The sequence below is a fragment of the Linepithema humile genome, chromosome 2, assembly GCF_040581485.1.
Source record: "Linepithema humile isolate Giens D197 chromosome 2, Lhum_UNIL_v1.0, whole genome shotgun sequence".
Taxonomy (NCBI): domain Eukaryota; kingdom Metazoa; phylum Arthropoda; class Insecta; order Hymenoptera; family Formicidae; genus Linepithema; species Linepithema humile.
The window spans coordinates 7653301-7680615 of NC_090129.1; the positions used below are offsets into that span (position 1 = coordinate 7653301).

Consider the following 27315-nt stretch of genomic DNA (forward strand, 5'->3'; position numbering starts at 1 on the left):
TGAGATGATGTATACGTGTTCCCCGAATCCCTAATGATTAACAGAAGAAATAATGCGGCACGCACTCACCCCCATGCCTGAGCGTACTGACCCACAATTCCTAATGCAGGAAAACAATAATGATAAATAATTACAAAAGATGGTGGCGGGGCCTATAAGCTCCATAGGCTCTTGACTGCACTCATCCCTAATGAACACAGAACGATAGAACCATAATCCGTTGCGATTAATTGCATAATTGTTTACGCACGCACTGACCTATCAAAAGCGAATCCGTTAATGACCCACTTACATGTATAAGAGCACTCTGACCCTTGACATATGCTGCGGACCTCCCAATAATCATACTGCACATGCCGAAATCCTGAAATAAATCAATAAAAATGCTGTTATAAAGAGAAACAATTTAACAAACCCGTCAAAAAAACCACCTAAAATAGAATAGCAGTCCCGTCCCCGAAGAAATAATATTAGTCGCCAAGAGACAGACTAACCAAATTTTGCTGTCAACTGCCATATCCTGCACTGTGTAATTAACTCGATAAATTACGTTGGTCGAATTAATCAAATTTATTCGATTGCGGATGAAACACGCTTGAGGAAATAATTGAAATTGATTTTTACATACATGAAATATTCATCAACAATGGATAATTGAAATTAAAACCACGCATTACATCGCACTACCATACAAAGCTTCCTGCTTATTTAAGAATTCGATTTCATTGAAAGAGTGAAGCGAGAATATGAGAACATATGAGAGGAAAAGCCTTTACCCTAGCACCAGCTTTGAAATAGAACGCTGCATGTGTTTGATTAAGTTTAAGTGAAATTTCTCTTTTTATCAGATACGCCCCTAGACATTAGAAAACCATGCGAGCCTTCGCCGTGCGGCGTCAATGCTATCTGCCGCGAAAGCAATGGTGTTGGCTCGTGTACCTGTCTGCCGGACTATCTAGGTGATCCCTATCAAGAATGCAGACCCGAATGCACGCAAAATTCTGACTGTTTGACGAGAATGGCGTGTGTGAGCCTGAAATGCAAAGACCCTTGTCCAGGAACATGCGGAGTCAATGCCCAATGCCAATCGGTTAATCATCTGCCGATCTGTACTTGCATTCCCGGCTATACTGGCAACCCCTTCACATACTGTTCCCTGATAGTTCAAGACAGTAAGCCTCATTTCCAGATTTTATTTGTCGCATTTCATCGAATGATCATCATACGTCATAAAATTATATTTGGATCATTTAAATACTCTGAAAATTTAATTAGAACAAACTTGGATTATTTATCACTGCTCCTCATTAAATCGGTCAAACTAAATAATGCATTTCTAATTTAGCTATACAAAATAAGGAATAATAATATTAAATTGTTTATTGTTATTTTTTATTGGTACAATATATTTTTTAATAATCAGATTCAAAGATATATTTGAAATATTTTTTAATTTCTACCACAATTTCTAATATAAATTAGAATTTATTATGTTTTAAATAGCATTAATCATTTTCTTTATTCATAATTTTTTTAATGTTTTTTTTTTATTTCTGAAAAACAGTATATTTTTTTTTGCTTGCTATTTTAAATTCGAAAACACTAATTAGAAAGCGACATTGCCATTCAAAATGGTCTGTAAAAATGGTCTGTGCATAACAATATTTCTCTCCGTACAGTCCTTCCAGAAATAAACCCATGCAGCCCATCTCCCTGTGGACCAAACAGCAAGTGTCGTGATATAAACCGCCTTGCTGTTTGCACCTGTCTCCCGAATTTTATCGGCAATCCTCCCAACTGTCGTGCCGAATGCGTGGTGAACAGTCAATGCTCTCCGGATCTCGCTTGCATCAATCAGAAATGTACATCGCCCTGCCCGGACCCGTGTGGAATAAATACCCAGTGCAAAGTGATTAATCACAGCCCGATTTGCACCTGCAATCTCGGTTACACTGGAGATCCTTTCTTGAGATGTTTCCCCGCGCCACGTAAGAACTTTATCTCTTTCATCAGCTTTATTCATTTATGCCATAAGTCACCATCGCCCTTAATCTTTCACATATATGTAATTTGATTATGGCTTAATTTCGATAATTGATGTTACGAAGAGCACTGCGCTCTTAACTGACGTAACACGCCATAACATTAATACTCACAATTTTTTGCTATATATGACAAACATATATAAGCAGTGCAATCATCCGACACACACGATATTTCATCATTTTCTCGCACTCGCATTACAAATTGAACACATTTTATGTTGCAAGTGAACTTTCAGAAATGTGTAGCTCGTTATGCCATTTTTATTTGGATTTCAGAAGTACTAGATTTCCCTATAGCCCCCAAAGACCCGTGCGTACCGTCCCCGTGCGGTATGTACGCGGAATGCAGAAATATCGGCGGTACAGCATCGTGCTCCTGTTCGCCGACCTACAGAGGATCACCGCCAAATTGTCGCCCCGAATGCCGCATCAATTCCGATTGCCCGATGAATCTTGCCTGCGGCAACGAGAAATGCAGAGATCCCTGCTTAGGCTCTTGCAGTATTACTTCATTATGCACAGTCTATAATCACGTACCAGTATGCACCTGTCCCGAGGGATACACCGGTGACCCCTTCAGCAATTGTTATCTGAAACCGATTGCAAGTAAGGGACACCCTGCAGCCAAAATTGCGAAAGATTTGTCTCGAAGGAAATTGTCTCCGCGAATTATAACGCGCGTTGTTTCTTTACGCCTCTTGTATACTTTAATTTGGCTCTGGATGCTAAATATTTCTAACAATGAACGTAATTTTTTTTATAAAAGTTCCGTAAATATTACTTTGGAATTTTTTAAAAGTTTTTTTACACTTTTATATTGTTGCACGACACGAGTAAAATATGAATGCAAAATGTGTTGATTAAATGTCTGGAATTGTGTGGAAAGAAACTTGCGCGTTACATTTCGCGAGATTTCGTTCCGAGATGTTAAATGGCTAGCTCTTCAACTTTGCATTCTTTTATAGCTGCACCTACAATTAGCGACCCGTGCGATTTGAATCCTTGTGGACCGAATGCCCGATGCAACAATGGTATCTGCATATGCTTGCCCGAATATCAGGGTGATCCTTACGTAGGATGCCGTCCCGAATGTATTACAAATATCGATTGCGCTCACAATCGGGCGTGCATTCGCAACAAATGTGTGGATCCTTGTCCGGGCACATGCGGCCGAAATGCATTGTGTTCCGTGTATAATCACGTACCGATGTGTACTTGTCCGGCCGGAATGGCCGGTAATGCCTTCGTTCAATGTTCCGTTCTCCAAGGTACAGTTAATGCAGTCAAATCTTGTACGACAAAAGTGCTTCAGTTGCATTATCTCGATAATGATAATCGTAGATTCTGTCTTTTTGATGTTTTAAGTATGAATTTTTTTTCCCCATTAATGATGTTTAAACAATATGTTGATCAAATCGTTCTGCTATTATCGTTATTGACATTCTGTTTCCTGATGCCTTTGAGAACGAAGTATAAGTATTACCAATATGTCGAATGTAGATACCCCGCAAGGAAATCCTTGCTCGCCCTCGCCCTGCGGACCCAACAGTGTTTGCCGAGAAAATAACGGGCAACCTGTGTGCTCGTGTGTGACGGGATTCCTTGGCGTACCGCCAGCATGCAGACCTGAATGCACTATCAGTGCCGATTGTCCTCTGACGGAAGCTTGCAGCAATCAGAAATGCATCAATCCTTGCCTCGGCGCGTGCGGAATACGAGCCACATGTCAAGTGATCAATCACAATCCCATTTGTAGCTGCGGAGAACTAATCGGAGACCCATTCATTCAATGCACTCCACGACGTAAGATATTCTTGAGCAAGCATCGTGAAAAGTTGTTAGGAATACAATTGATTTTGATGATCCTAATGCGGATAAACAGTACAAAAAATATTTTACTTAAAATTTCTGTACGATTGAAGCACATTATCAGAGATGGGCTTAGCAGAAACAAAACTGTTTGCAATTACTTTACATACATTTTATAAAAAATTTCAAAAATTTTTTATTAAGAGAATTTCACTTCACTTTTCTAATATTTCTAGCAATTTATGCAACACGACCAGAGCGATCATAACGCAGAATTTTTGAGCTTATTTATTTTCCAAAATAACTTTTTTTTTTATTAGCACTCGAACCGGTGATACCAACAAACCCCTGTGTGCCGTCCCCTTGCGGAGCGAACGCTGAGTGTCGAATTGTAGGCGATGCGTTCTCGTGCTCATGTCTAGCTGGATTTCTCGGTACACCGCCGAATTGTAGGCCGGAATGTATTAGCAACAGCGAATGCCCCTCTCACTTGGCATGTATAAATCAGAAATGCAGAGATCCTTGCGAAGGCTCGTGCGGAGCTAATGCTGAATGTCGTGTAGTGAGTCACACACCTATGTGCGTTTGCCCTAGCGACTTCACTGGCGATCCGTTCACACAGTGTACAATAAAGCCACGTAAGCATCGATTGGTTTTAAACTTTAGCCATGCGATTTAACTTTGAAAGATGAAACAAAACTGAAATTTTTAATTGATCGTAGAACCATATTTTCTGGCACAATGTAAATTTTTTTTCTAATCTTTCTCGAGAATCTATTGTTAGAGATTGTGCGACGAGATTTAAAATATTTCCTATTGATATCTTTATATTCTTTCCAGCCGTATCACTCGCAGTGTCGCCTTGTAAGCCGTCACCTTGCGGTTTTAATGCTATCTGCAAGGAACAGCACGGTGCTGGATCCTGTTCTTGCCTACCTGATTATGTCGGCAATCCTTATGAAGGATGTCGACCGGAATGCGTTGTTGATACAGATTGCATATCTACATTTGCTTGCATACAATCGAAATGTAAAGATCCGTGCCCCGGTGTTTGTGGACAATTCGCTGAATGTCAAGTTATTAATCATCGACCTTCTTGCACATGTATTCCCGGTTATAGCGGTAATCCCTTCCAGTACTGCATCGTGTTCCGTGACACTGGTACGAATATTTACTTAAATATTAACGCAACAAATCCTTTTATTTCAATCTCTTTATTTATTCCTGTTGTGTTCAGTTCAAATTTTTTGTCTACATACTTTTCGTGTATCTTGCCTAATTGTGAAGTTGCAATATTTAAATATTTTCTTTTTGTTTAACATTTTTTTTGTACTTATTAATTTAATTTTTGTTAAGAACAGATACATAATTAGATTCCAATACTTTTACAAATGGATAATATTTAGAAACAATTTTTCTTTTTAATGAATTAAATTAAATTTTTCTTAAAGTATTAAATTTTAAACAATTTTGTTTAATAATAATCTCTAGAAAGATTTGAAAGATACATATATCTATTATTTTAGTCGAAACTCCGAAGGATGTGTGCAATCCATCGCCTTGCGGACCCAACAGCCAATGCCGTGTTAATAATAATCAAGCAGTTTGTTCTTGCCTTCCGACTTTCATCGGTAGTCCACCCGCATGTCGCCCTGAATGCGTGACAAGCTCAGACTGTCCGCTTACACTTGCTTGCGTGAATCAAAAGTGTCAAGATCCTTGCCCTGCCTCGTGCGGTAGAAATTCAAATTGCAGAGTCATCAAACATAATCCGATCTGCTCTTGCAAAAACGGCTATACTGGCGATCCATTTACTGTCTGCTTCCAAACGCCCGGTACGAAGTCTGAATTTTGTAAAACATTTTTTTTTTCACAAATATCTTATCAATTTGAATCCATTTATTTGGAAAAAAAATACATTCGATATCGATATAGCGTTCAGCTTGAACATACTGAATGCTATTCTGACATCAAATATATAACTAAATAATTTTTTCTGAAAATAATTATTGATAATATTCAACAAATGTTTAGCACAATAAAAATTAATTTCTTTTTCCTTTGATTATCGTTCGCAAGAATACTATATCGAAATTGAGGTGTAATACGTGCAATTAATTATAATTACGGTTAGTTTATAGCTTGGAAATTATTTATTATCATAATTGCAGTGAGTCCACCCATTGTAAATGACATTGTGAGAGACCCATGTGTACCGTCGCCTTGCGGTGCATTTTCTGAATGCCGTGACATAGGAAGAGTCCCATCATGTTCTTGTTTACCAACGTACAGAGGCAGTCCGCCAAATTGTAAACCAGAATGCACGGTTAATATAGAATGTCCAGCCAATATGGCTTGCATGCAGCAAAAATGTAGAGATCCCTGTCCGGGTTCATGCGGCATAATGGCCGAGTGTAGTGTCATAAATCACGTGCCGATTTGCTCATGTTTGCCCGATTACACCGGCGATCCTTTCACCGCGTGTTCCATAAATTCAAGTAAGATTCTCCATCAGAAATACAAAATCGTAATACTTTTTTTTTCTTGTGATAAAATAACTGATCCTTTTTTTTCACACGACATTATTACAGTTGTTCCAATATCTAAACCGGATCCATGCACATCTACACCTTGCGGACCCAATGCGCAATGTAACGGAGGAGTTTGCACTTGCATAGTGGAATATTTCGGGGATCCTTACAGTGGCTGTCGCCCAGAATGCGTATTGAATAACGATTGTCCGAACACGCAAGCATGCGTGCGAAACAAATGCATAGATCCCTGTCCAGGCATCTGTGGCCAAAATGCTGTGTGCAATGTATACAATCATGTTCCTATGTGTAGTTGTCCCTCAGGAATGGATGGAAATGCCTTTGTCTTGTGTTCTCCCGTCACAGGTATTTTTAAAAAATTCACAAATGTAACAGTTGGCATCTTAAAATATTCGTTTGATTTTCTTCAATTATCGTATGTGCACATTTTTAGTACATCACACATCTTTAATTAAATTTTTTCCTAATCGTGTTATAGTAACTCCCGTTAGCGACCCTTGTAATCCGTCGCCATGTGGCCCGAACAGTCAATGTCGGCAAAATAATATGCAGGCTGTGTGCAGTTGCATAACCGGATTTGTCGGAGCACCTCCGACTTGCAGGCCCGAATGTGTAATTAGCTCAGATTGTCCAAAGAACGAGGCGTGTACCAATCAAAAATGTCGAGATCCATGTCCAGGAAGTTGCGGACGCAACACAATTTGCAACGTTATTAATCACAATCCCGTTTGTGTTTGTCGTCCTGGAATGACCGGAGATCCGTTTATCAATTGCTTCCCACTTCGTAAGAATTTTTATCTTTTGAGAATATTTGTAAAAAATTTTGAATTATTTTCCGTGATTTATTTCCTTCGATTATTTCGGATATATATCATACATAAAGTTTAAATGCGATCAATTATACGGAATTAATTAATGCGGTAATTAATAATGATTATATACGGTATCAATTAATTATTCGTGATTATCTTTAAAGCTGCGGAACCATTACCCGTGCTCAATCCCTGTCAACCATCGCCATGCGGACCAAACGCGCAATGCCAAGTGATAAATGATCAAGCCTCTTGCTCGTGCCTGCAAGAATTTATCGGATCGCCTCCGAATTGTCGATACGAGTGTATCAGCAATAGCGAATGCTCAAACAAAATGGCCTGCATTAACCAAAAATGTCGCGATCCATGTATCAACGCGTGTGGAATCAATGCCGTTTGCAATGTTGTTAGTCACACGCCGATGTGTGCGTGTACACCCGGTTACACTGGCGATCCATTTACACAGTGCTCTCCCCAACAATGTAAGAGAATTATCGACTTTTTTCTGAATATTTAAATATTCAAATATTCTTACTTGATTTCTATTAATTTTTAATTTTTTTGTTTAGATTTGTCTAAAAGATATTGTTAACATTAGATTATAAGGTTAGAAATCATAATTTATTAATTAATAGATTCACCTTTTAATTTAACTTTCACCTTTATTTTAGTCGACATACAACCTAGTATACCCACACCGTGCACGCCATCTCCGTGTGGTGCGAATGCAATATGCAGAGTGCAGCAAAACGCTGGTTCTTGCTCATGTTCGCCCGATTATGTGGGCAATCCTTACGAAGGATGCAGACCCGAATGTACACTTAATTCTGACTGTCCGTCTAATCAAGCGTGCATTGGTTTGAAGTGCAAAGATCCATGCCCAGGAACGTGTGGCCAGAACGCGCAATGTTACGTGATTAATCATTCACCGACTTGCACGTGTTTCGAACGATACACAGGAAATCCATTTATATTCTGCAATCTTATCCCTGAAACTCGTAAGAGATTGTTAAAATTTATCTATCGCGTCTTAAAAGTGATTATATGGCTAATATTGATTTTCTTACAGCGATTGTATACGATAATGTCGATCCTTGTCAAATATCTCCTTGCGGACCGTACAGTCAATGTAAACCGAGCAATGGCCAAGCTGTTTGCTCTTGCCTTCCAACTTATATCGGCGCACCGCCCGGTTGTAGACCCGAGTGCACTGTTAGCACAGATTGCCCGACAAATCGAGCTTGTGAAAATAATAAGTGCGTTGATCCTTGCCCCAACTCGTGTGGTCAAGGAACGACGTGTAGAGTTGTGAATCATAGTCCAATATGTATATGTAAACCCGGATTCAGCGGTGATCCATTCATACGCTGTTCATTTGTACAACGTAAGCGAAGCAGACTTTATTTACTTTTTTAACATACATGATTATTTTTTTTTTGTTTATTATTTTCGTATTTTAAAAAATGTTTTGCTATTTTTTTGTATAATACTTTTTGCGTCAAAATTTATTTTTGGTTTTAATTTAAAGTTTTTATTAAATGAAATAACAAGATTATATATTTTTAAATGTTAAATATTACACAAAATTACATAGAACATTCTATATCTTTAATTTTAAAAATAATTCTATATAATTTTTTAATATTTTAGTTTCTGAATTTAGAGATTTTACTTTAAATTTTAGCTACTCCAACACCAAGCCCACCCTCGGATTCTTGCATACCATCTCCGTGTGGACCTAATTCGCAGTGTCGCAATGTCAACGGTTATCCCTCATGCTCTTGTATGATTAATTACATTGGTACACCGCCTAACTGTCGACCGGAATGCGTCATTCCCGCCGATTGCCCGAGCAATCAGGCTTGCATTCGCGAAAGATGTCAAGATCCATGTCCAGGTTCTTGCGGCCTGAATGCTATTTGTACTGTTCACAATCACATTCCAATCTGCAGATGCATAGAAAGTTACACTGGCGATCCGTTTACCGGTTGTCAACCTATACCGATCAGTAAGTTATGTCAAAGTTTTTTTCATTTATCACGAGCGTTTCGCGCTATGTGATGGAAATTGACAATTGCTATGATGTAGAAGATGAACCAGTGCAGAAACCCGACCCATGCAGCGCGTCACCCTGCGGACCAAATGCCCGATGCACTAATGGCATTTGCAATTGCCTGCCTGAATACTTTGGCGATCCTTATATTGGCTGTCGCCCAGAATGCGTATTCAGTACAGATTGCTCCATCGACAGGGCGTGTATACGAAATAAATGTGTAGATCCTTGTCCGGGTACTTGTGGACAAAATAGCTTATGCAACGTGATAAATCATACACCGATGTGCAGTTGTCCCCCTGGTACCGCCGGAAATGCATTTATCTCTTGCAACATAATGAGAGGTACGAAATGAAAAATCGAAATCTGACCCACATATTTGAAAGTATATTAATGATATTGTCTCATCGCCTAGTTCCTCCCGTGACAAGACCGTGTAATCCGAATCCCTGCGGTCCGAACAGCATATGTCGAGAATTAAATGGACAAGCAGTGTGCAGCTGTGCGCCAGAATTCCTTGGATCGCCGCCCCTCTGCCGACCCGAGTGTACCCTCAGCTCCGACTGTCGGCAAAACGAAGCTTGCGCCAATCAGAAATGCAAGGATCCTTGTCCCGGAACATGCGGCATTCAAGCGAGATGCGTAGTCGTCAATCACAATCCTGTCTGCTCGTGTCCCGAACGATTTACAGGCGATCCGTTTATCAGATGTGACGTCATAAGTAAGACAGTCTCGATTCGAAGACGCTCTAAACAATCCCCATGATCGCTTACTAAAGCCGAAACGTTATTATTGATTTATTTAGAACCAGTAGAGCCTATAAACCCTTGTCAACCCTCGCCCTGCGGTCCGTACGCTCAGTGCCAGGTCATTAACGATTTGCCATCCTGCTCGTGTCTGCCCGAGTACAAAGGCTCGCCCCCGTATTGTCGACCTGAGTGCGTCTCCAATCCCGAGTGCCCCAGCCACCAGAGTTGCGTGCGGCAAAAGTGCAAAGATCCCTGCCCAGGTTTATGCGGGGAGAGTGCGGAGTGCCATGTAGTACAACATATACCTCATTGCGTCTGTTCCTACGGTCTCACCGGTGATCCGTACACGCGCTGCTCGGTGATAAGTAAGGGAACCTTGAAACTAGTTGTCCTTAACAATTTGAGTGATGTCGCTTAACCCTTTTGCCCTTTACCCTGTTTTAGCACACGAACAACCGGAACCAGAACTGTTGTCGCCCTGCGCAAGTTTTGAATGCGGCGCAAACGCGATATGTAGAGAGAGAGACGGTGTCGCAGTTTGTCAGTGTACCTCTAACTATGTTGGAAACCCGTATTTAGCATGCCGACCCGAATGTGTCATTAATCCCGATTGTCCGCCCAACTTGATGTGCGTAAGAAACAAGTGTGTCAATCCTTGCGCCGGCATGTGCGGTCAGAACGCCGAATGCTCCGTTGTCAGTCATCAACCGATGTGCACATGCCTCCCTGGATATACTGGTGACCCCTTCGTTACTTGTTCCATACATAGTAAGTGTCCTTAATCATACAAACGCCAATTCTGTTTAGCAGAACTTTTTTTATAACAAATCATATACACATATATATAATTGCCTTACACTTTTTTTCGGTCTTTACATTAATCTTATTGCAGTAAATATTAAGATATTAAAACCATTAAAAGTTAAGAAGTTTTATATGATGCCATTAATTAATATTTTTATTTGCAAAGAATTTTATTTATTTTGTGAGAAAAGAAATTTGAGATATAAAAAATGTGATAAAATTTTTCAAAATTTTAAAGAGATTAAATTTATGATACTATACATTTTATTTCTATATATTTAAAGTAATGATTTTGAAAGATAAATTACTCTAAAAAAACTAACGATATATTAATAATCAGAGCTAACTACTGACAATTTTATATAATAATTAAAACTTTATAACATTGCTTTTAAGAATTAAAAAAAACCAACTTTTTAAAAAAACTTGTTATTGATGCATATATGTTTATCTGTGCACGTTGCATTAATGCATTAACTTTTTCCCAGAAATAATCTCAGACGAGAACGTTTGCTCCCCGTCACCCTGCGGACCCAACAGCAAATGCAAAGATGTATCTGGACAGGCTGTCTGTTCATGCCTCCCGACCTATATTGGAACTCCACCTGCGTGTAGACCTGAATGTGTCGCTAGCTCAGAATGCCCTCCGCAATTAGCATGCAAGGATTACAAATGTGTAAACCCCTGCCCAAGCCCATGCGGACTCCATTCCAATTGCGTGGTCGTTAATCACAGCCCTATCTGCAGTTGTATGTCCGGTTACAGTGGAGACCCGTTCACCATATGCACGTTAATTCCACGTAAGATCGCATTGAATACACGAAGAATTATATGTCTTAACCCAATTAATTTATATCGCTCATTTTTTTTTTTTTTTTTTGTTCTCATCAACCGTAATTTCGAATATCTTTCAGCTTTTACGCCACCAGGCCCGGTAGAGAAAGACCCTTGTGTGCCATCCCCGTGCGGTAGTTTCTCCCAGTGCAGAAATATCGGTGGTTCTCCCGCGTGTACCTGCTTGGAGAATTACATGGGTCAACCGCCGAATTGCAGGCCCGAATGTACCATAAACCCAGAGTGCCCGAATGATAAGGCCTGCATTAACATGAAGTGTATGGATCCATGTCCCGGTTCGTGCGGCACCAATGCCCTATGTTCAGTCATTAACCACATTCCATCGTGCAGATGCCCAGAGGGGTACACCGGGAATACATTTGCCCTTTGTGAGCTGTTACCGCCAATATGTAAGCGTCACTAACCACCCATGTAGCATCGGCGGATCTCGGAACCACGTTCGAGACTCGACTCGAGCTCGTTAACTCCTACATCGATTGTATTTTCCAGCGACTCCAATTGAAGACGCCTGTGTCCCGTCACCCTGCGGTCCCAATGCAGAATGCTTTGACGGTGTTTGTACCTGTCTGCCGGAGTTCCGGGGAGATCCTTACGCAGGTTGCCGGCCCGAATGCGTCCTAAATGACGATTGCCCCCGTGATAGAGCGTGTGTGCGTAACAAATGCCTGGACCCGTGCCCCGGAGCGTGCGCCGTTAACGCACTGTGCACTGTGATCAATCACGTCCCCATGTGTAGTTGTCCTGGAAATATGACCGGCAATGCGTTCAGCCAGTGCACATTTTTACAAGGTACATCACGTCCCATTGTTTATGACAATCTCTTGGCTTCAACGCTGCGCAAAGTGATTTCACGCTCTTCCGTGAACGATTCGCCGGAGATTTAAATGTCCATTATTTTTGTACACCAGACATGCCACCCGCTAATCCGTGCGCCCCTTCACCCTGCGGACCGAACAGCGAGTGTCGCGTTATAAACAACCAAGCGGTCTGTTCATGCATAAGAGGATATCTAGGTAGCCCTCCGACCTGCAGACCCGAGTGCATAGTCAGCACGGATTGCCCGCAGAATGAGGCTTGTAGCAACCAGAAGTGTACGAACCCTTGCCCAGGAAGTTGTGGACTAGGCGCCCTGTGTCACGTGGTGAATCACAATCCGATTTGCGTTTGCCCTCCCTCTCAGACAGGCGATCCGTTTGTTAGATGTTACCAGCCACGTAAGTAACGCTCACCATCTGCAGCCGGCGATCTCGATAGAATGTTTTTTAATTCTTTTTTTCTTTATTTATGCTGTATCAAATTTGCCCTTTTAGCTCCAGCACCAGTAACCCCCACGCCGTGCAAACCAAGCCCGTGCGGTCCTAATTCGCTTTGCCGACCGCGAGGTGACGAATCTGAATGCTCATGTTTGCCCGATTTCATCGGCAGTCCGCCTAATTGCAGAGCGGAGTGCATTAGTAATAGCGAGTGTTCCAATCACTTAGCTTGTATCAATCAGAAATGTCAAGATCCGTGCATCGGTTCCTGCGGTGCGAACGCTAATTGCCACGTCGTTAGTCACACCCCAATGTGTTCTTGCGTGAACGGTTACACGGGTGATCCATTCACGCAATGCGTCTTCAGAGAGCGTAAGTACCATTCAAAAACTCGTATAATCGTCGGTGATTATGTTCGATGTTGTGATTATAAAAAGTGCATCGTATTATTGCGACATATAAACGATCATTTCACGTCTACAACATTAAAGCAGAAATCACGGAAATTATACTGATATCGTTTATCCGAGGACAGACATCTTTCTTTTTGTTATGAATTCCACATTTATTGATATCATCTTTTAGCCACACCACTGCCTGCGCCTGTCGATCCTTGTACTCCCTCTCCTTGCGGCTCTAACGCGGTGTGCAAGGAACTCAACGGTGCTGGTTCATGTGCATGCTTGCCGAATTACATCGGTAACCCGTACGAAGGATGCAGGCCGGAATGCGTTCTAAATTCGGATTGCCCCGCCAGTCTGGCTTGCATAAATACGAAATGTCGAGATCCGTGCCCAGGATCATGTGGCCGCAATGCGTTATGCCAAGTGGTCAATCATTTACCGGTGTGCAACTGTTATCCCAGATATACGGGCAACGCCTTCTTATATTGCAGTCCGACAGAGATAGGTACGACACGCTGAAACTGAATGCAGATATCAATTGTTCGGTTGATCGCGAGATGCACAATATTGTATAATAATTTTTAGAAGGAGACGATGCCATTAGTCGCCCTTGCGAACCGTCACCCTGTGGACCCAATAGCAGGTGTCGCGTGGTAGATAACACAAGTGTCTGCACTTGTTTACCTTCCTTCCTCGGCAGTCCACCAAACTGCCGCCCCGAGTGCACCGTCAGTGCCGAATGCGCCTTCAATCAGGCGTGCATCAAGAATAAATGCAGCGATCCCTGCCCTGGATTGTGCGGTACTAATACGAGATGCGAAACAATCAATCACAATCCCATATGTTCGTGCCGACTTAGTTTCACCGGTGATCCATTTGTTGCCTGTTTCGAAATGCCACGTAAGAATCATTTAAAAAATTGGATATTAAGTAGAATAACTCAATTTTCACAAGAGATTGCAGAGATATTTTATCAAATTTTGAATATATCTTTCTTAACAAATTTTTTCAGTGTTATGTTCCGCTCTGTTACGTTCTAAAAATTAGTAACTTTTCTATTAAATAAAAAATACTTTTGATTTGCCTATTGATTAAAAAAAAAAAATTTTTTTTTAACAGCATTTAAAAAACAAAAGTGTATAACAGATACATTTATATGTTTATAGCGAAAGATGAAGAGCTTCGGCCTCTTGTGAACCCTTGCGCACCTTCACCCTGTGGACCTTTCTCAGAATGCCGTGATATTAACGGCCAAGCGTCCTGCGCTTGCTTGCCAACGTATATAGGAACACCACCCAATTGCAGGCCCGAATGTTCTATTAATTCAGAATGTCTGAGCAATCAGGCGTGTATACAGAGAAAGTGCAGAAATCCTTGCGATGGAGTATGCGGAGTAGGAGCAATTTGTAATGTCATTAATCACTTCCCCGCGTGCTCCTGTCCCAGTGGATTCACTGGGGATCCATTCGTAGTATGTAGACCGCTTCCCGAGGAAGGTAAGATAATCAGATGAAGAATATTTAGGATATCAACATTTATTTGTTATAAAAATAGACATGCATAGCAATTAAATTTTGCAACGATACTTTTGATTGGAAATATTTTGATATTTAACATTGCAATACATTTAAATTCAGCTTTATTTCAAATTGAATACTAAAATTTGTTTCTTAGATACAACAGTTAAACCAACGGATCCGTGCTTAAATTGCGGTGCGAATACACAATGTCTTAATGGAATATGCATTTGCCTTCCCGAGTATCAAGGAGATCCATTTGTGGGCTGTCGTCCAGAATGTATTCTGAATCAGGATTGTCCGAGGGACAGGGCTTGCATTAAAAACAAGTGCCAAAATCCGTGCAGTTTCGAAATCTGCGGTCACAATGCATTGTGTACCGTCGTCAATCACATACCAACCTGTACGTGCGCGCAAAGAACGACAGGGAACGCATTTATAACGTGCTCCCCGATAGAGGGTACTTATCCGAGCAATCAGTTTCAAAATATGTTATGAATGATTGATATTAATTTTACAACAAAATTGTTATCTCCCCTGTAATCGTATTTTTTTTTTTTTTAACATTTACACAGTATCGATACCGAAAGATCCATGCTTCCCAACACCGTGCGGACCGAACAGTGTGTGCCGTAAAATAAACAAACAGGCCGTCTGTTCTTGCATATCTGGATATTTGGACACACCACCTAATTGCCGAGCTGAATGCATTATCAGTTCCGACTGTCCCGCTAATACGGCCTGCAATAATCAGAAATGCATAGATCCCTGCCGTGGAGCATGCGGTATCAGAGCGCAGTGCACCGTAGTCAATCACAATCCGATTTGTTCGTGTCTCTCCGAGTTCACTGGCGATCCCTTCACTCAGTGCATTCCGAGACGTGAGTGACTTATTTAAAGCGCATAACATTTTTATCAGGCATATCAGATCATACTTATTTAAAAAGACGATGTTTTCTGTTTCTTTCCAACAGCGGCAGAACCTCCGACCCCTGTTAATCCTTGCATTCCGTCTCCGTGTGGATTTAATAGCAAATGTGACATCTTGAACAACGCACCTTCGTGCTCTTGCTTGCCAGATTTTATCGGCAATCCACCGGATTGTAGACCGGAATGTGTTAGTAATAGCGAGTGTCCCACACAGTTAGCGTGTATTAATCAAAAGTGTCGTGATCCTTGTCCAGGCTCGTGCGGTACTAACAGTGATTGTCGAGTGATAAGTCATACGCCTATGTGCGTTTGCCTTGTCGGATTCGAAGGTGATCCATTCGTATTATGCAATCCCAAGCAGAGTAAGTGTTCTTAAGGCTTAGAAATACAGGATATACTTTTTTTCACAGATTCCATGACAAACTATAAATTTTTAACATTAAATGACAATTGCATTTATATTTATTTATGCATATATAATATTTAAGTAATATAAATATTTAATTAAAAATGATTAATTTACCAAAATTAACGCTTTGCTGTTGAAACAATTTTCCTAAATTTGTCTCTTATCTGTGATTGAAAGAGTAACATCTGATTCTAAGATATTTAAAAATATATATTGATGATTCATAAGAATAGGAAATATATTTAAAATTATTATAGGTGATGTTATAAATCCCGTGAAACCAACACCCTGCATTCCGTCGCCGTGCGGTTTTAATGCGGTATGTCGCGAACTGAACGGCGCTGGTTCTTGCACATGTCTATCGGATTATACAGGCAATCCATACGAAGGTTGCCGACCTGAATGCACAATAAATTCCGACTGTACCTCAGATCGAGCGTGCATTGGATCGAAATGTCAAAACCCTTGTTCAGGTTTCTGTGGATATAACGCGGTGTGTCAAGTAGTAAATCATGCGCCGTTGTGTACATGCCAACCTGGATACAGCGGTAATCCGTTCGTCTCTTGTAATAGAATTGCGCAAGATACAAGTAAGTGATTCAAACTCTGAGAAAGAAACGTGCATTTTAATATGATAATACGTAATTTAATCAAAATACTTTCAAAATTATTCTGAAATTACATTCATTCGATCATTCAAAATTATCGTAACTTAAATTCTAATTAAACATTTTTTTAGTTATAGAACGTAATCCATGCAATCCTTCTCCCTGCGGACTGAACAGTCAATGCCGCGAATTAAATGATCAAGCAGTATGCTCTTGTTTATCCACATTTATCGGAGCTCCACCAAATTGTCGCCCAGAATGCACTGTCAGTTCTGATTGTCCCGTAAATCGTGCGTGCAAGAATCGCAAATGCGTTGATCCGTGTCCTGGTATCTGTGGCATTAACGCGAGATGCGAAGTGATTAATCACAGCCCGATTTGCAGTTGTAACCAAGGTTTTACCGGTGATCCCTTCGTAACATGTTTCCAAACGCGTAAGTACGCTACAAAATACGAATTATTAATACGCGTTTTTATATATAATTTAATTTTTAAAATTTGATTTTTTCTCACGTTTACTTTAAATTTTTTTTAAATTATGCGATATTTAATTGAAGTTTTATACGCAAATATAATATTAAATAGAAATTATTCCCTTACAGAGATAGATAAAGATACTCCCTTGCCGACAAATCCGTGCGTTCCATCCCCGTGCGGCCCATTCTCGACTTGTCGCGACAGTGGTTATACCGGCGTGCCGACATGTACATGTTTGGAAAATTATATCGGCAGCCCTCCGAATTGTCGGCCAGAATGTACTGTAGATTCCGAATGCAGTAGCAATAGAGCGTGTTTGAGACAGAAATGCAGAGATCCATGCCCAGGCTCGTGTGGCATCGGAGCACAATGTCTCGTGGTTAATCACATGGCTGTCTGTCTCTGTCCCAAGGGTTATACCGGAAATGCCTTTGCCAATTGCTTCCCAGAATCTCCTCGTAAGCATTTACTCTCGTATAACGTACTCTTTATAATATATCACCCGTACAAATTCATTGACAAGAAAAAAGTGGAGATTCTCAAGTGCAAATTATTCTTGATATATTTCAAAAAGTTGTTTATTAAATCTTAAAGAAAACTATTAATTATTAATTATTATTTTATATAAAGTATAAAAACATCGTGAAACTTGTCAATTAAAAAATGTCGATTTTATTAACGAATTAGTGAAATTGAAATATTTTAATTAAAAATTTAATTATTTTAACACTCTACTGTTAAGTGGTTGGTGATTATTATAAAATGACAATATATTAGGATATTTTAAATGACCAAACTACGTTATTTTATATCGGAGTACAAATTTTATTTGCTGTTAGTATTCACCTAAAAACAGACTCCAGACGTTTAATGACATTTGCAGCTGCTCTTGTACCACAAGATCCTTGCAATCCGTCCCCATGCGGAACCAACGCGATATGTCGCGACGGCACCTGCACCTGTCTGCCGGAATATCATGGTGATCCTTACTCCGCGTGTCGTCCCGAGTGTGTGCAAAACCCAGACTGTCCATTAGACAAAGCCTGCGTCCGCAACAAGTGCTTCGATCCATGCACTGGAATCTGCGGGCAAAATGCAAAGTGCACAGTTATAAATCACACCCCGATGTGCAGTTGCCCGGATGGAATGTCTGGCAATGCGTTCGCGGTGTGCTATCCGGTTGAAGGTAAATTCATCGACAGTGGAATGTGCTGTTAGCACCTTGAAATAATTTTCCGTAAAAGATTTTTTAACTGTCTAGAAATATTGTTGAAAAAGTCCAATTTGACAACGTTATTTTTGCAGATACTATTGTTATTGAAAATCCATGCTTTCCGTCGCCCTGCGGTTCAAATAGTCGATGCCAGGGCTTTAATAATCAAGCGGTATGCACGTGTATACCTGGATACATGGGAAATCCACCGGCCTGCCGACCCGAGTGCATAGTTAATACCGATTGCGCGCTAAACGAAGCTTGTATCAATATGAAGTGCGGCAATCCTTGCCTCGGCGCGTGCGGTATATCTGCACGTTGCCAAGTGCTGAATCACAATCCGATTTGCAGTTGCCCACCTGTATTTACCGGCGACCCGTTCATACGTTGCATACCGAGACGTAGGTTTTTCTCCGGTTTTATTACGAATATTTGCAAATATTTTTGTCGGCCGTGTAGCAATCTATATTTTTGTCTTAAAGCGGAGGATGTACCGAGACCAATAAACCCGTGCCAACCGTCGCCCTGCGGCCCCAATGCTCAGTGTCAAGTCATCAACAATTCACCATCCTGCTCTTGCACGGCAGAATTCATTGGAACTCCACCAAATTGCAGACCGGAGTGTATTAGTAACAGCGAATGTCCGAGTCAAATGGCGTGTATTAATCGCAAATGTAGAGATCCGTGTCCCGGATCTTGCGGCGCTCTGGCCGATTGCCATGTCATTAATCATGTGCCCACTTGCACATGTCGCGTCGGTTACTCAGGCGATCCATTTGTTCAGTGTACAATCATGTCCAGTAAGTTCGCAGTCGATCTTTTTTTTTACAAATACTTTGCTTACAAAAATTGATAGAATTTTATTATACTCGCGAGAATATAATCAGGAAATGTCAATGTTATGGGCGGGATAAAGCTGTGTTTTTTTTTTAGAACAACCATCGGTACCGAGTCAGCCTTGTCAACCATCCCCTTGCGGGACAAACGCCGTATGTAGAGAACAAAATGGCGTTGGTTCTTGTACATGCTTGCCCGAATATGTTGGAAATCCCTACCAAGGATGTCGTCCCGAATGTACTATTTCTTCAGACTGCCCCGCGCACTTAGCTTGCATTGGATCAAAATGCCAAAATCCATGCCCCGGTTCGTGCGGTGCCAATACCAATTGCCAAGTCGTTAACAATGTCCCTGTTTGCACTTGCATCCCTGGTTACACTGGCAACCCTTACATAAATTGTATTTATCAGGTTCTTCAGAGTAAGTAACATTAAACACGTACGGAGAAAAATTAAGTAGAACCGCAGATCAAACAAAATAATAGATGATCGCACAATGCTTAATGTTAAATTGCGTTATTATAGTTTCTGAGAAAGAACGTGAGCCATGCAAACCTTCTCCTTGTGGCCCGAACAGTCAATGCACTAATAATAATGGACAGGCCGTCTGCTCCTGCTTGCCCCAGTTCATCGGAACTCCACCAAATTGTAGACCGGAGTGCTTAGTAAACTCCGAGTGTGGATCAAACCGAGCATGTGTGAATCAGAAATGTGTAGATCCGTGTATCGGCACTTGTGGCCGCGATGCTCAATGCAAAGTCGTACATCACAGCCCCATTTGTGTCTGCGCAAGCGGATTTACGGGCGATCCGTTTGTTTATTGCTTCGCAACTCCAAGTATGTTTTACATTAGTAAAAGTTCATTATAGATTTATTCAATCAAGTCAAAAATTCAATTTTTTTATTAAGTTTTTGAGAAAATAGAAATTATCACTCTCAAATCACCTTTTTGCATTCAACAATAAGAGAAAAAATATTTTTCTATACATATCCTTTATAATCTTTTTATTTTATTATTTTATGCATGAAAAAAATTGCGATATTTTTACTTTTTTTTTACAAAATTTAAAAATCGAAAATTAAGCAGTAAGACTTGATTAGTTTTTTAACTCAATAATTATTGCGCGAAAAATATCTGTCTTACCTACACTTTTCTACAGTTCCAAAACCAGAAGACCAATACCCGAAGGACCCATGCTTACCGTCGCCCTGTGGACCCAATGCTATGTGTAGAGCTATCGGTGACACGCCAGCGTGCATCTGCATGCAGAATTACATCGGTGTCCCACCTAACTGTCGACCCGAGTGTTCGATAAATTCGGATTGTCCCGCTGACAAAGCTTGCATCAGAGAAAAATGTAGAGATCCTTGTCCAGGATCATGCGGCCTCCTGGCGCGCTGTTCGGTCATTAATCATACGCCATCTTGCGTATGTCCTGAAGGATACACCGGAGATCCCTTCGTCAGTTGCGATGTTGTGCGCCAGAAACCTCGTAAGAATTACATTTTCCAATATAATGTTACCGAGACAAAGCCAGCGAGTATCGCAAAGTATTATAATTTGATCCGTGCACATTTTAGTACCTCCTCCAGACCGATGTAACCCGTCACCGTGCGGCCAAAACGCTCAATGTAACGACGGAATTTGCACATGTATACCCGAATACTTCGGAGATCCGTACGCCGGCTGCCGACCGGAATGTGTCATTAACACTGACTGTCCCCGCGATAAGGCATGCATGCTCCACAAATGTCGCGATCCCTGCATCGGGACGTGCGGCGTTAGCGCGGAATGCAATGTCATCAATCACTTGCCTATGTGTAGTTGTCCGAGAAACATGACGGGCAATGCGTTTATTTCTTGCACAGCCCTCCAAGGTTCGTACCGCCTCGAACTCGAGCGTCGTAATCACCCGAAATATTTCCCGAAATGTGAATGTGCGAAAATTATTATTACACAGATACATACACTGTGGAGCAACCGTGCAATCCATCCCCGTGCGGCCCGAATAGTCACTGTCGCGCGTCAAACGGTCAGGCGATTTGCGCGTGCATCGCCGGATTTAGAGGAGCCCCGCCGTCCTGTCGACCGGAGTGTCTCATAAGCGCCGATTGCGCCCGCAATCGTGCCTGCAGCAACCAGAAGTGCATCGACCCGTGTCTCGGAGCGTGTGGATTAGCTGCGCAATGTACCGTTGTCAATCATAACCCGATATGCAGTTGCCCGCCTTTGTACACAGGAGATCCATTCGTTCGATGCGCGTTGCAACGTAAGAAGAAGAATTTTGCGTAATTGAAAATTGATTGTCGTAATACCGATAGATAATTGTAATTCCTTGTAAATTGCAGCGGAAGAACCACCACAGCCACCGACAGATCCCTGTCGGCCCTCACCTTGCGGCCCGAGCGCGATATGCCGAGTCCTTAATGGCGCTCCGTCATGCTCGTGCCTGCCCCAATTTATCGGAACTCCGCCCAGATGTAGACCGGAGTGTGTCAGTAACAGCGAATGTCCCAGTCAACAAGCTTGCATTAATCAAAAGTGCCGGGATCCTTGCCCCGGATCCTGCGGCACGAACGCGGAATGTAGAACCGTCAGTCACACCCCGATGTGCATTTGCGCCAGTGACTTTACCGGAGATCCATTTATCCAGTGCAATCCCCGACCGAGTAAGTTTCGAAAGAATGTCGCGAGAAGTACGCCGAATATTGAACGCAAACGATGGCGTTGACAGTTATCGCTTAACAATTTATCGCCCTCTATTTTAGTCATCACACCGCCCACGCCATTAAATCCGTGCCAGCCGTCGCCGTGCGGCGCGAACGCTATGTGCCGCGAGGTTTCCGGCTCGGCTTCCTGCATTTGCCTGTCCGATTTTTATGGAAACCCGTACGAAGGCTGCAGACCAGAGTGCGTAATCGGCTCCGACTGCACGTCTAATCGAGCTTGCATAAGGAACAAGTGTCAGGATCCTTGTCCAGGAACGTGCGGTGTTAATGCGATTTGCGAAGTTATCAATCATATACCGACGTGCAGTTGCCAGCCGAGATATACCGGAGACCCGTTCAGATATTGCAGACCTATGCAGGACACTCGTAAGTGGATACAAGTTGCCTGTCCATCGCCTTATCACCGTCGCAGAAATCCGTTTATTTAATTTTACAATCGATTTCGCACAGCACCGGCTCCCGTAGGCGATCCTTGCCGGCCATCACCGTGCGGTCCCAACAGTCAGTGCCTTAATGTAAATGGAAAAGCTAGCTGCTCGTGTCTGCCCACCTACCGAGGAACTCCTCCCGGATGCAGGCCCGAATGTGCCGTTAGCACGGAATGCCCCATAAATCGTGCGTGCGTCAATCAGAAATGCGTCGACCCATGCCCAGGTGTGTGCGGCATCAGCGCCAAGTGCGAGAGTCTGTCTCACAGCCCGTTCTGCAGTTGCGGACCCGGCCAGATCGGAGATCCTTTCGTCAAGTGTTTCGACATGCCCCGTAAGTCCCGACTTGTCGTGAGAACGTTGCGCCCTGAAAGGTGTGTCCTATGTTGTTTGATCTCATTCCAGTGATGCCTACAGTGCCGGTACAGGTAAACCCGTGTATCCCATCGCCCTGCGGTCCGTTCTCCACGTGCCAAGACCGGGGAGGCTATCCGTCTTGCACGTGTATGCCCAATTACCTTGGATCACCGCCGTACTGCCGTGCCGAATGCTCAATTAATTCCGATTGCACCAGCGATAAGGCTTGCATCAGAGAAAAATGCAGAGACCCCTGTCCCGGATCTTGCGGCATTAGTGCCTTGTGCACCGTGATCAACCATACCCCAGCTTGCACGTGTCCTGAAGGATACACGGGCGATCCCTTCAGCAATTGTAACCTGGCGCCTATCTGTAAGAGCTTTCACCATGTTATTTCTTACCCACATACGTTTTTTTTTTTTATTTTTGTACAATAGTAATTACTAAAAACAATCACTTTAAACTTACGCCTGCGTCTCCCAATGCAGCCATTCCTCCGGTGGCATCAGACCCGTGTGACCCATCGCCGTGCGGATCCAATGCCGAATGCCGTAACGGAATCTGCAGTTGCATACCTGAATATCGCGGCGATCCGTATCGAGAATGCCGACCGGAGTGCGTGCAGAATTCCGACTGTCCGCACGACAGAGCCTGCGCGAATAACAAGTGCGTGAACCCTTGCGTCGGAATTTGCGGCCAGTATGCAGAATGCGCGGTCATCAATCACGTAGCTACTTGTAGCTGCGTCCAAAGCTATGAAGGCGATCCGTTCACCCTCTGCAAACGTGTGCAACGTGAGTCTTTAATCCCGCCCCCCCCCCCCTTCCAATTTTCCCCCTAAAAATTTCTTGATATTAGAAAGAGCCACTAATTTGACTACTTTGCGCCTCGGTAGCACGTGTGAAACCCTGCGAGCCTTCCCCCTGCGGACCCAACAGCGTTTGCCGTGAATTCGGCGATCAAGCCTCCTGTTCTTGCCTGCCTGGTTACTTCGGAATCCCGCCGAGCTGTAGACCCGAATGTTTGGTTAGCACTGATTGCGAGCAGAATAAGGCTTGCGTGAACACGAGATGTCGCAATCCCTGCGAAAACGCTTGCGGCCAGAACGCGCTGTGCGTAGTGCGCAATCACAATCCCATTTGCAGGTGTCCCGCTCAGCATTCCGGCGACCCGTTCGTCAACTGTTTCCCCATAAGTAAGTAACCGCCGAGAGTGTTCCGGACAAGACAAACGGCAAAGAAACGTCGCTAAAGAGTCTAAAAATTCTCCTCATCCATAGAGATGCCTTTTAGATCCTTTTTGACGTTTTTTTGTCATTTGCATTGCCGGGGATATCTGCTCCTCGACAACAGAAATAAATAATGAATGTTTTTTTTCACCAGCACCAACGGATGTAGAACCCACCAGGGACCCGTGTTACCCCTCGCCGTGTGGATTGAACTCGCAGTGCGCGGTATCCGCCGATAATAAACCCTCCTGCTCCTGCTTGCCCACCTTCATGGGATCTCCACCCAATTGTAGACCCGAATGCCGTGTAAACAGCGACTGTCCCAACAACCGAGCATGCATTAGGCAGAAATGTACCGACCCATGCGTGGGATTGTGCGGACTCAATGCACTGTGCCAAGTCATTTTGCACCAAGCCCGATGCACCTGTCCCGAATCATACACTGGAGACCCATTCACAGTTTGCTCTGAGATAATATGTAAGAAAACCCCTCGGCTATCTTTACCCGTACCAATATCCGATGGACAATATCTTGCCATCTTGTTCTATACACATTTTAGTTTCTAGAACCTGAATCTCGGTCACTTATAACTTTGTAAATATTGTATATAAAGGCTGTACTTTGAAAAACTGCGATTTCTCTGCAGTTTGTCACATATCGATCTCTTGCAGCATTTTTTAAATATTATACTCAATATTATCTGAACATACTTTATATGCACAATTTATTTTTTATATATATATGTATCATATACGTGCTACTTCTTTACGTGTATAAAATGCATGTGCCATACATGTAAAAAATGTGTACATTTGTATACTCTTATTTTTATATACAAATGTATTTATATTTATTTCTAAAAATTGTCAATTTATGTACAATTATAATATACACTGCATGAATATAATTATAAAACATAGCTATAATTTTGAAATTAATCATATGTTTTTTATTATTATTTTAGCAACTCCAGCGCCACCAATATCTTATAGACCGTGCAATCCCTCACCGTGCGGAATAAACGCATACTGCCATGAAAGATTCGACACTGCCATTTGTGAATGCATATCGAACTACAGAGGCAATCCATACCAAGGCTGTCAGCCCGAGTGTCTCGTGAATACCGACTGCCCGAAATCACAAGCGTGCATCAGGACGAGGTGTCAGGATCCTTGCCCTGGTACTTGCGGTGTTAACGCGATCTGCTCGGTGTCCAACCATGTTCCTATTTGCTCTTGTCCACTGCCAACGATTGGAGACGCTTTTACACTTTGTCAAATTCCCATAGAAGGTACAATTTCGATATATTTCATATTGAGATTCAATGATCTAGTTATTTTAATCGAAAAATTTCAAATTTTTATGCTTTTTGCAAAGTTCTCTCATTTTTATCAAAATAAAAAATTTAATTTGTTATTAAGATTTATATAAATTATTTATATGAATATTATGTATATTATGTAATATATTAAAGATTTCTTATTACTATTTTATTTTAAATTTTCTTTTCTTCTAATAATCTTATATTAATTTATTCTTATGATTATTTCTGTTTAGATACTAAAGAAGCCGATCCGTGTTATCCTTCACCGTGCGGGCCTAATGCTGTTTGCGAAAAAGTTGGTAATACGGCAATTTGCAAATGTTTACCTGGACTGCAAGGTGTTCCAACCAGTGTAACCGGCTGCCATCCGGAATGTGTGCTTAGCTCAGACTGTTCAGGCGACAAAGCTTGCATACAAAATAAATGCAGAGATCCTTGCTCTCAAAACGTGTGCGGCAGCAAAGCGTTGTGTAAGACGATCAATCACAGTCCGCTTTGCAGCTGCCCGTCTCCGCTAATCGGCAATCCCTTCGAGGAATGTTACACGAAGATCGGTAAATATACAAATCTGAAATAATAAAATATATTAATTTCTGTACTCTTTCCGTTTTTCTAATTTATGTTATTTGTGTTTTAGAAACCAATCCTTGCAGTCCGTCGCCTTGCAATTACAACGGCGAGTGCAGAGTGAGAAATGGCGTTGCTATTTGCATCTATCCTGAGTGCGTTATTAATTCGGATTGTCCACGTGATAAGGCCTGCTTCTCGCAAAAATGCAGAGATCCTTGCGTAGGCGCGTGCGGTATTAATTCTCTCTGTCAGACCGTTAATCACAAGCCAGTGTGTTCCTGTCCAGTTGGATTTACAGGCAATGCGCGAGTGCAATGCACAATTCCAACACTTAGCGGTAATATTTTTTATAATATATTTCTCATATATTTTCTGAAATAGTCCGAAGTCTAGTTCTATTAGTAACGAAAAAAATTTATTTTATTCTACATGCATTATATTATTTTGTGGATAAGCTGCAATTCAATCAATAAATAATTATTCATAGATACTTAAAAAAAAAGAATTTTACGGCATGTTGATAGCGAAAATAATTTTCGGATTTACATATTAATTTATGAAAAATTTAACTTTTAATTATATGATTACAGAACCGATTCCAGAGTGTACTCACAATTCTGAATGTTCAAACGACAAGACCTGCTTCAATCAAAAATGCGTTGATCCGTGCACTCTCGATTCTTGTGGCCTTCACAGTCGCTGTCATGTAACAATGCACAGAGCTATATGCGTTTGCAATGAAGGCTTCACCGGAAATCCTCAGCAATATTGCCAACAAAGTGAGTGATTAAACAAATATATTCAACTGTTTACGTTTGTACGATTACGTATTGTTAATTTCATCAATATTTTTATTCTAGTCGGTTGTCGCAGCGATAACGAATGCTCACTGGTTCAGTCTTGTATCAATAATGAATGTCTTGACACCTGCCTCGTTACACAGTGCGGTATCAGTGCATTGTGTACCGCTGATGGATACCATAGGACTCGATGCTATTGTCCTGACGGATACACGGGTAATCCTTACGAGATATGCGAAAGACCCGAGTGCACTAGTGACAGCGACTGCGTTTCATCCTTGGCCTGTCGCAACCTCAAGTGTGTCAATCCTTGCAATTGTCCACCACCGGCATTATGTACTGTCGTCAATCATCGACCGGTCTGCAAATGTCCACCTGGCTTCGTGGGCAACCCTTACAGCTCGTGTCTCATGGGTAATCATTCTTATAGTGTAGCGTTTATAAAAAAGCGTTTGTATAGTAAATTTAAAGTGAAAATTATTTATTCGATAAAATGGAAAACCTAGTTAGCATCGTATTATTAAATTACTATTAATAAAGTCGAGAAAACT

The 27315-nt window shown here is 41.8% G+C and overlaps 1 protein-coding gene across 2 annotated transcripts in view; it reads left to right on the forward strand.

Annotated features, from left to right (window-relative positions):
• dpy (dumpy) overlaps positions 1–27315 on the forward strand; it is a 95430-nt gene that overhangs the window by 59978 nt on the left and 8137 nt on the right. Inside the window, exons 65-117 of one of the 2 annotated variants that reach the window (XM_067349518.1) lie at positions 849–1172; positions 1680–1988; positions 2322–2651; positions 3011–3313; positions 3546–3848; positions 4175–4492; positions 4695–5015; positions 5381–5689; positions 6026–6352; positions 6446–6751; positions 6885–7190; positions 7383–7700; positions 7890–8216; positions 8288–8602; positions 8903–9226; positions 9307–9615; positions 9687–9992; positions 10077–10385; positions 10465–10788; positions 11313–11624; positions 11739–12068; positions 12169–12468; positions 12588–12893; positions 12990–13304; positions 13518–13841; positions 13922–14236; positions 14503–14832; positions 15011–15313; positions 15429–15734; positions 15828–16145; positions 16450–16782; positions 16932–17234; positions 17403–17735; positions 18161–18463; positions 18583–18891; positions 18973–19290; positions 19424–19747; positions 19852–20163; positions 20487–20819; positions 20908–21204; positions 21288–21596; positions 21676–21996; positions 22096–22422; positions 22507–22818; positions 22890–23213; positions 23330–23635; positions 23737–24036; positions 24224–24547; positions 25035–25361; positions 25628–25948; positions 26032–26301; positions 26555–26743; positions 26825–27178. In XM_067349518.1, coding sequence (XP_067205619.1) covers positions 849–1172; positions 1680–1988; positions 2322–2651; positions 3011–3313; positions 3546–3848; positions 4175–4492; positions 4695–5015; positions 5381–5689; positions 6026–6352; positions 6446–6751; positions 6885–7190; positions 7383–7700; positions 7890–8216; positions 8288–8602; positions 8903–9226; positions 9307–9615; positions 9687–9992; positions 10077–10385; positions 10465–10788; positions 11313–11624; positions 11739–12068; positions 12169–12468; positions 12588–12893; positions 12990–13304; positions 13518–13841; positions 13922–14236; positions 14503–14832; positions 15011–15313; positions 15429–15734; positions 15828–16145; positions 16450–16782; positions 16932–17234; positions 17403–17735; positions 18161–18463; positions 18583–18891; positions 18973–19290; positions 19424–19747; positions 19852–20163; positions 20487–20819; positions 20908–21204; positions 21288–21596; positions 21676–21996; positions 22096–22422; positions 22507–22818; positions 22890–23213; positions 23330–23635; positions 23737–24036; positions 24224–24547; positions 25035–25361; positions 25628–25948; positions 26032–26301; positions 26555–26743; positions 26825–27178 — 16596 coding nt within the window. Of the gene's footprint in view, positions 1–848; positions 1173–1679; positions 1989–2321; positions 2652–3010; positions 3314–3545; positions 3849–4174; positions 4493–4694; positions 5016–5380; positions 5690–6025; positions 6353–6445; positions 6752–6884; positions 7191–7382; positions 7701–7889; positions 8217–8287; positions 8603–8902; positions 9227–9306; positions 9616–9686; positions 9993–10076; positions 10386–10464; positions 10789–11312; positions 12069–12168; positions 12469–12587; positions 12894–12989; positions 13305–13517; positions 13842–13921; positions 14237–14502; positions 14833–15010; positions 15314–15428; positions 15735–15827; positions 16146–16449; positions 16783–16931; positions 17235–17402; positions 17736–18160; positions 18464–18582; positions 18892–18972; positions 19291–19423; positions 19748–19851; positions 20164–20486; positions 20820–20907; positions 21205–21287; positions 21597–21675; positions 21997–22095; positions 22423–22506; positions 22819–22889; positions 23214–23329; positions 23636–23736; positions 24037–24223; positions 24548–25034; positions 25362–25627; positions 25949–26031; positions 26302–26554; positions 26744–26824; positions 27179–27315 lie in introns of both variants that reach the window. The other variant, XM_067349519.1, reaches the window with a different exon arrangement.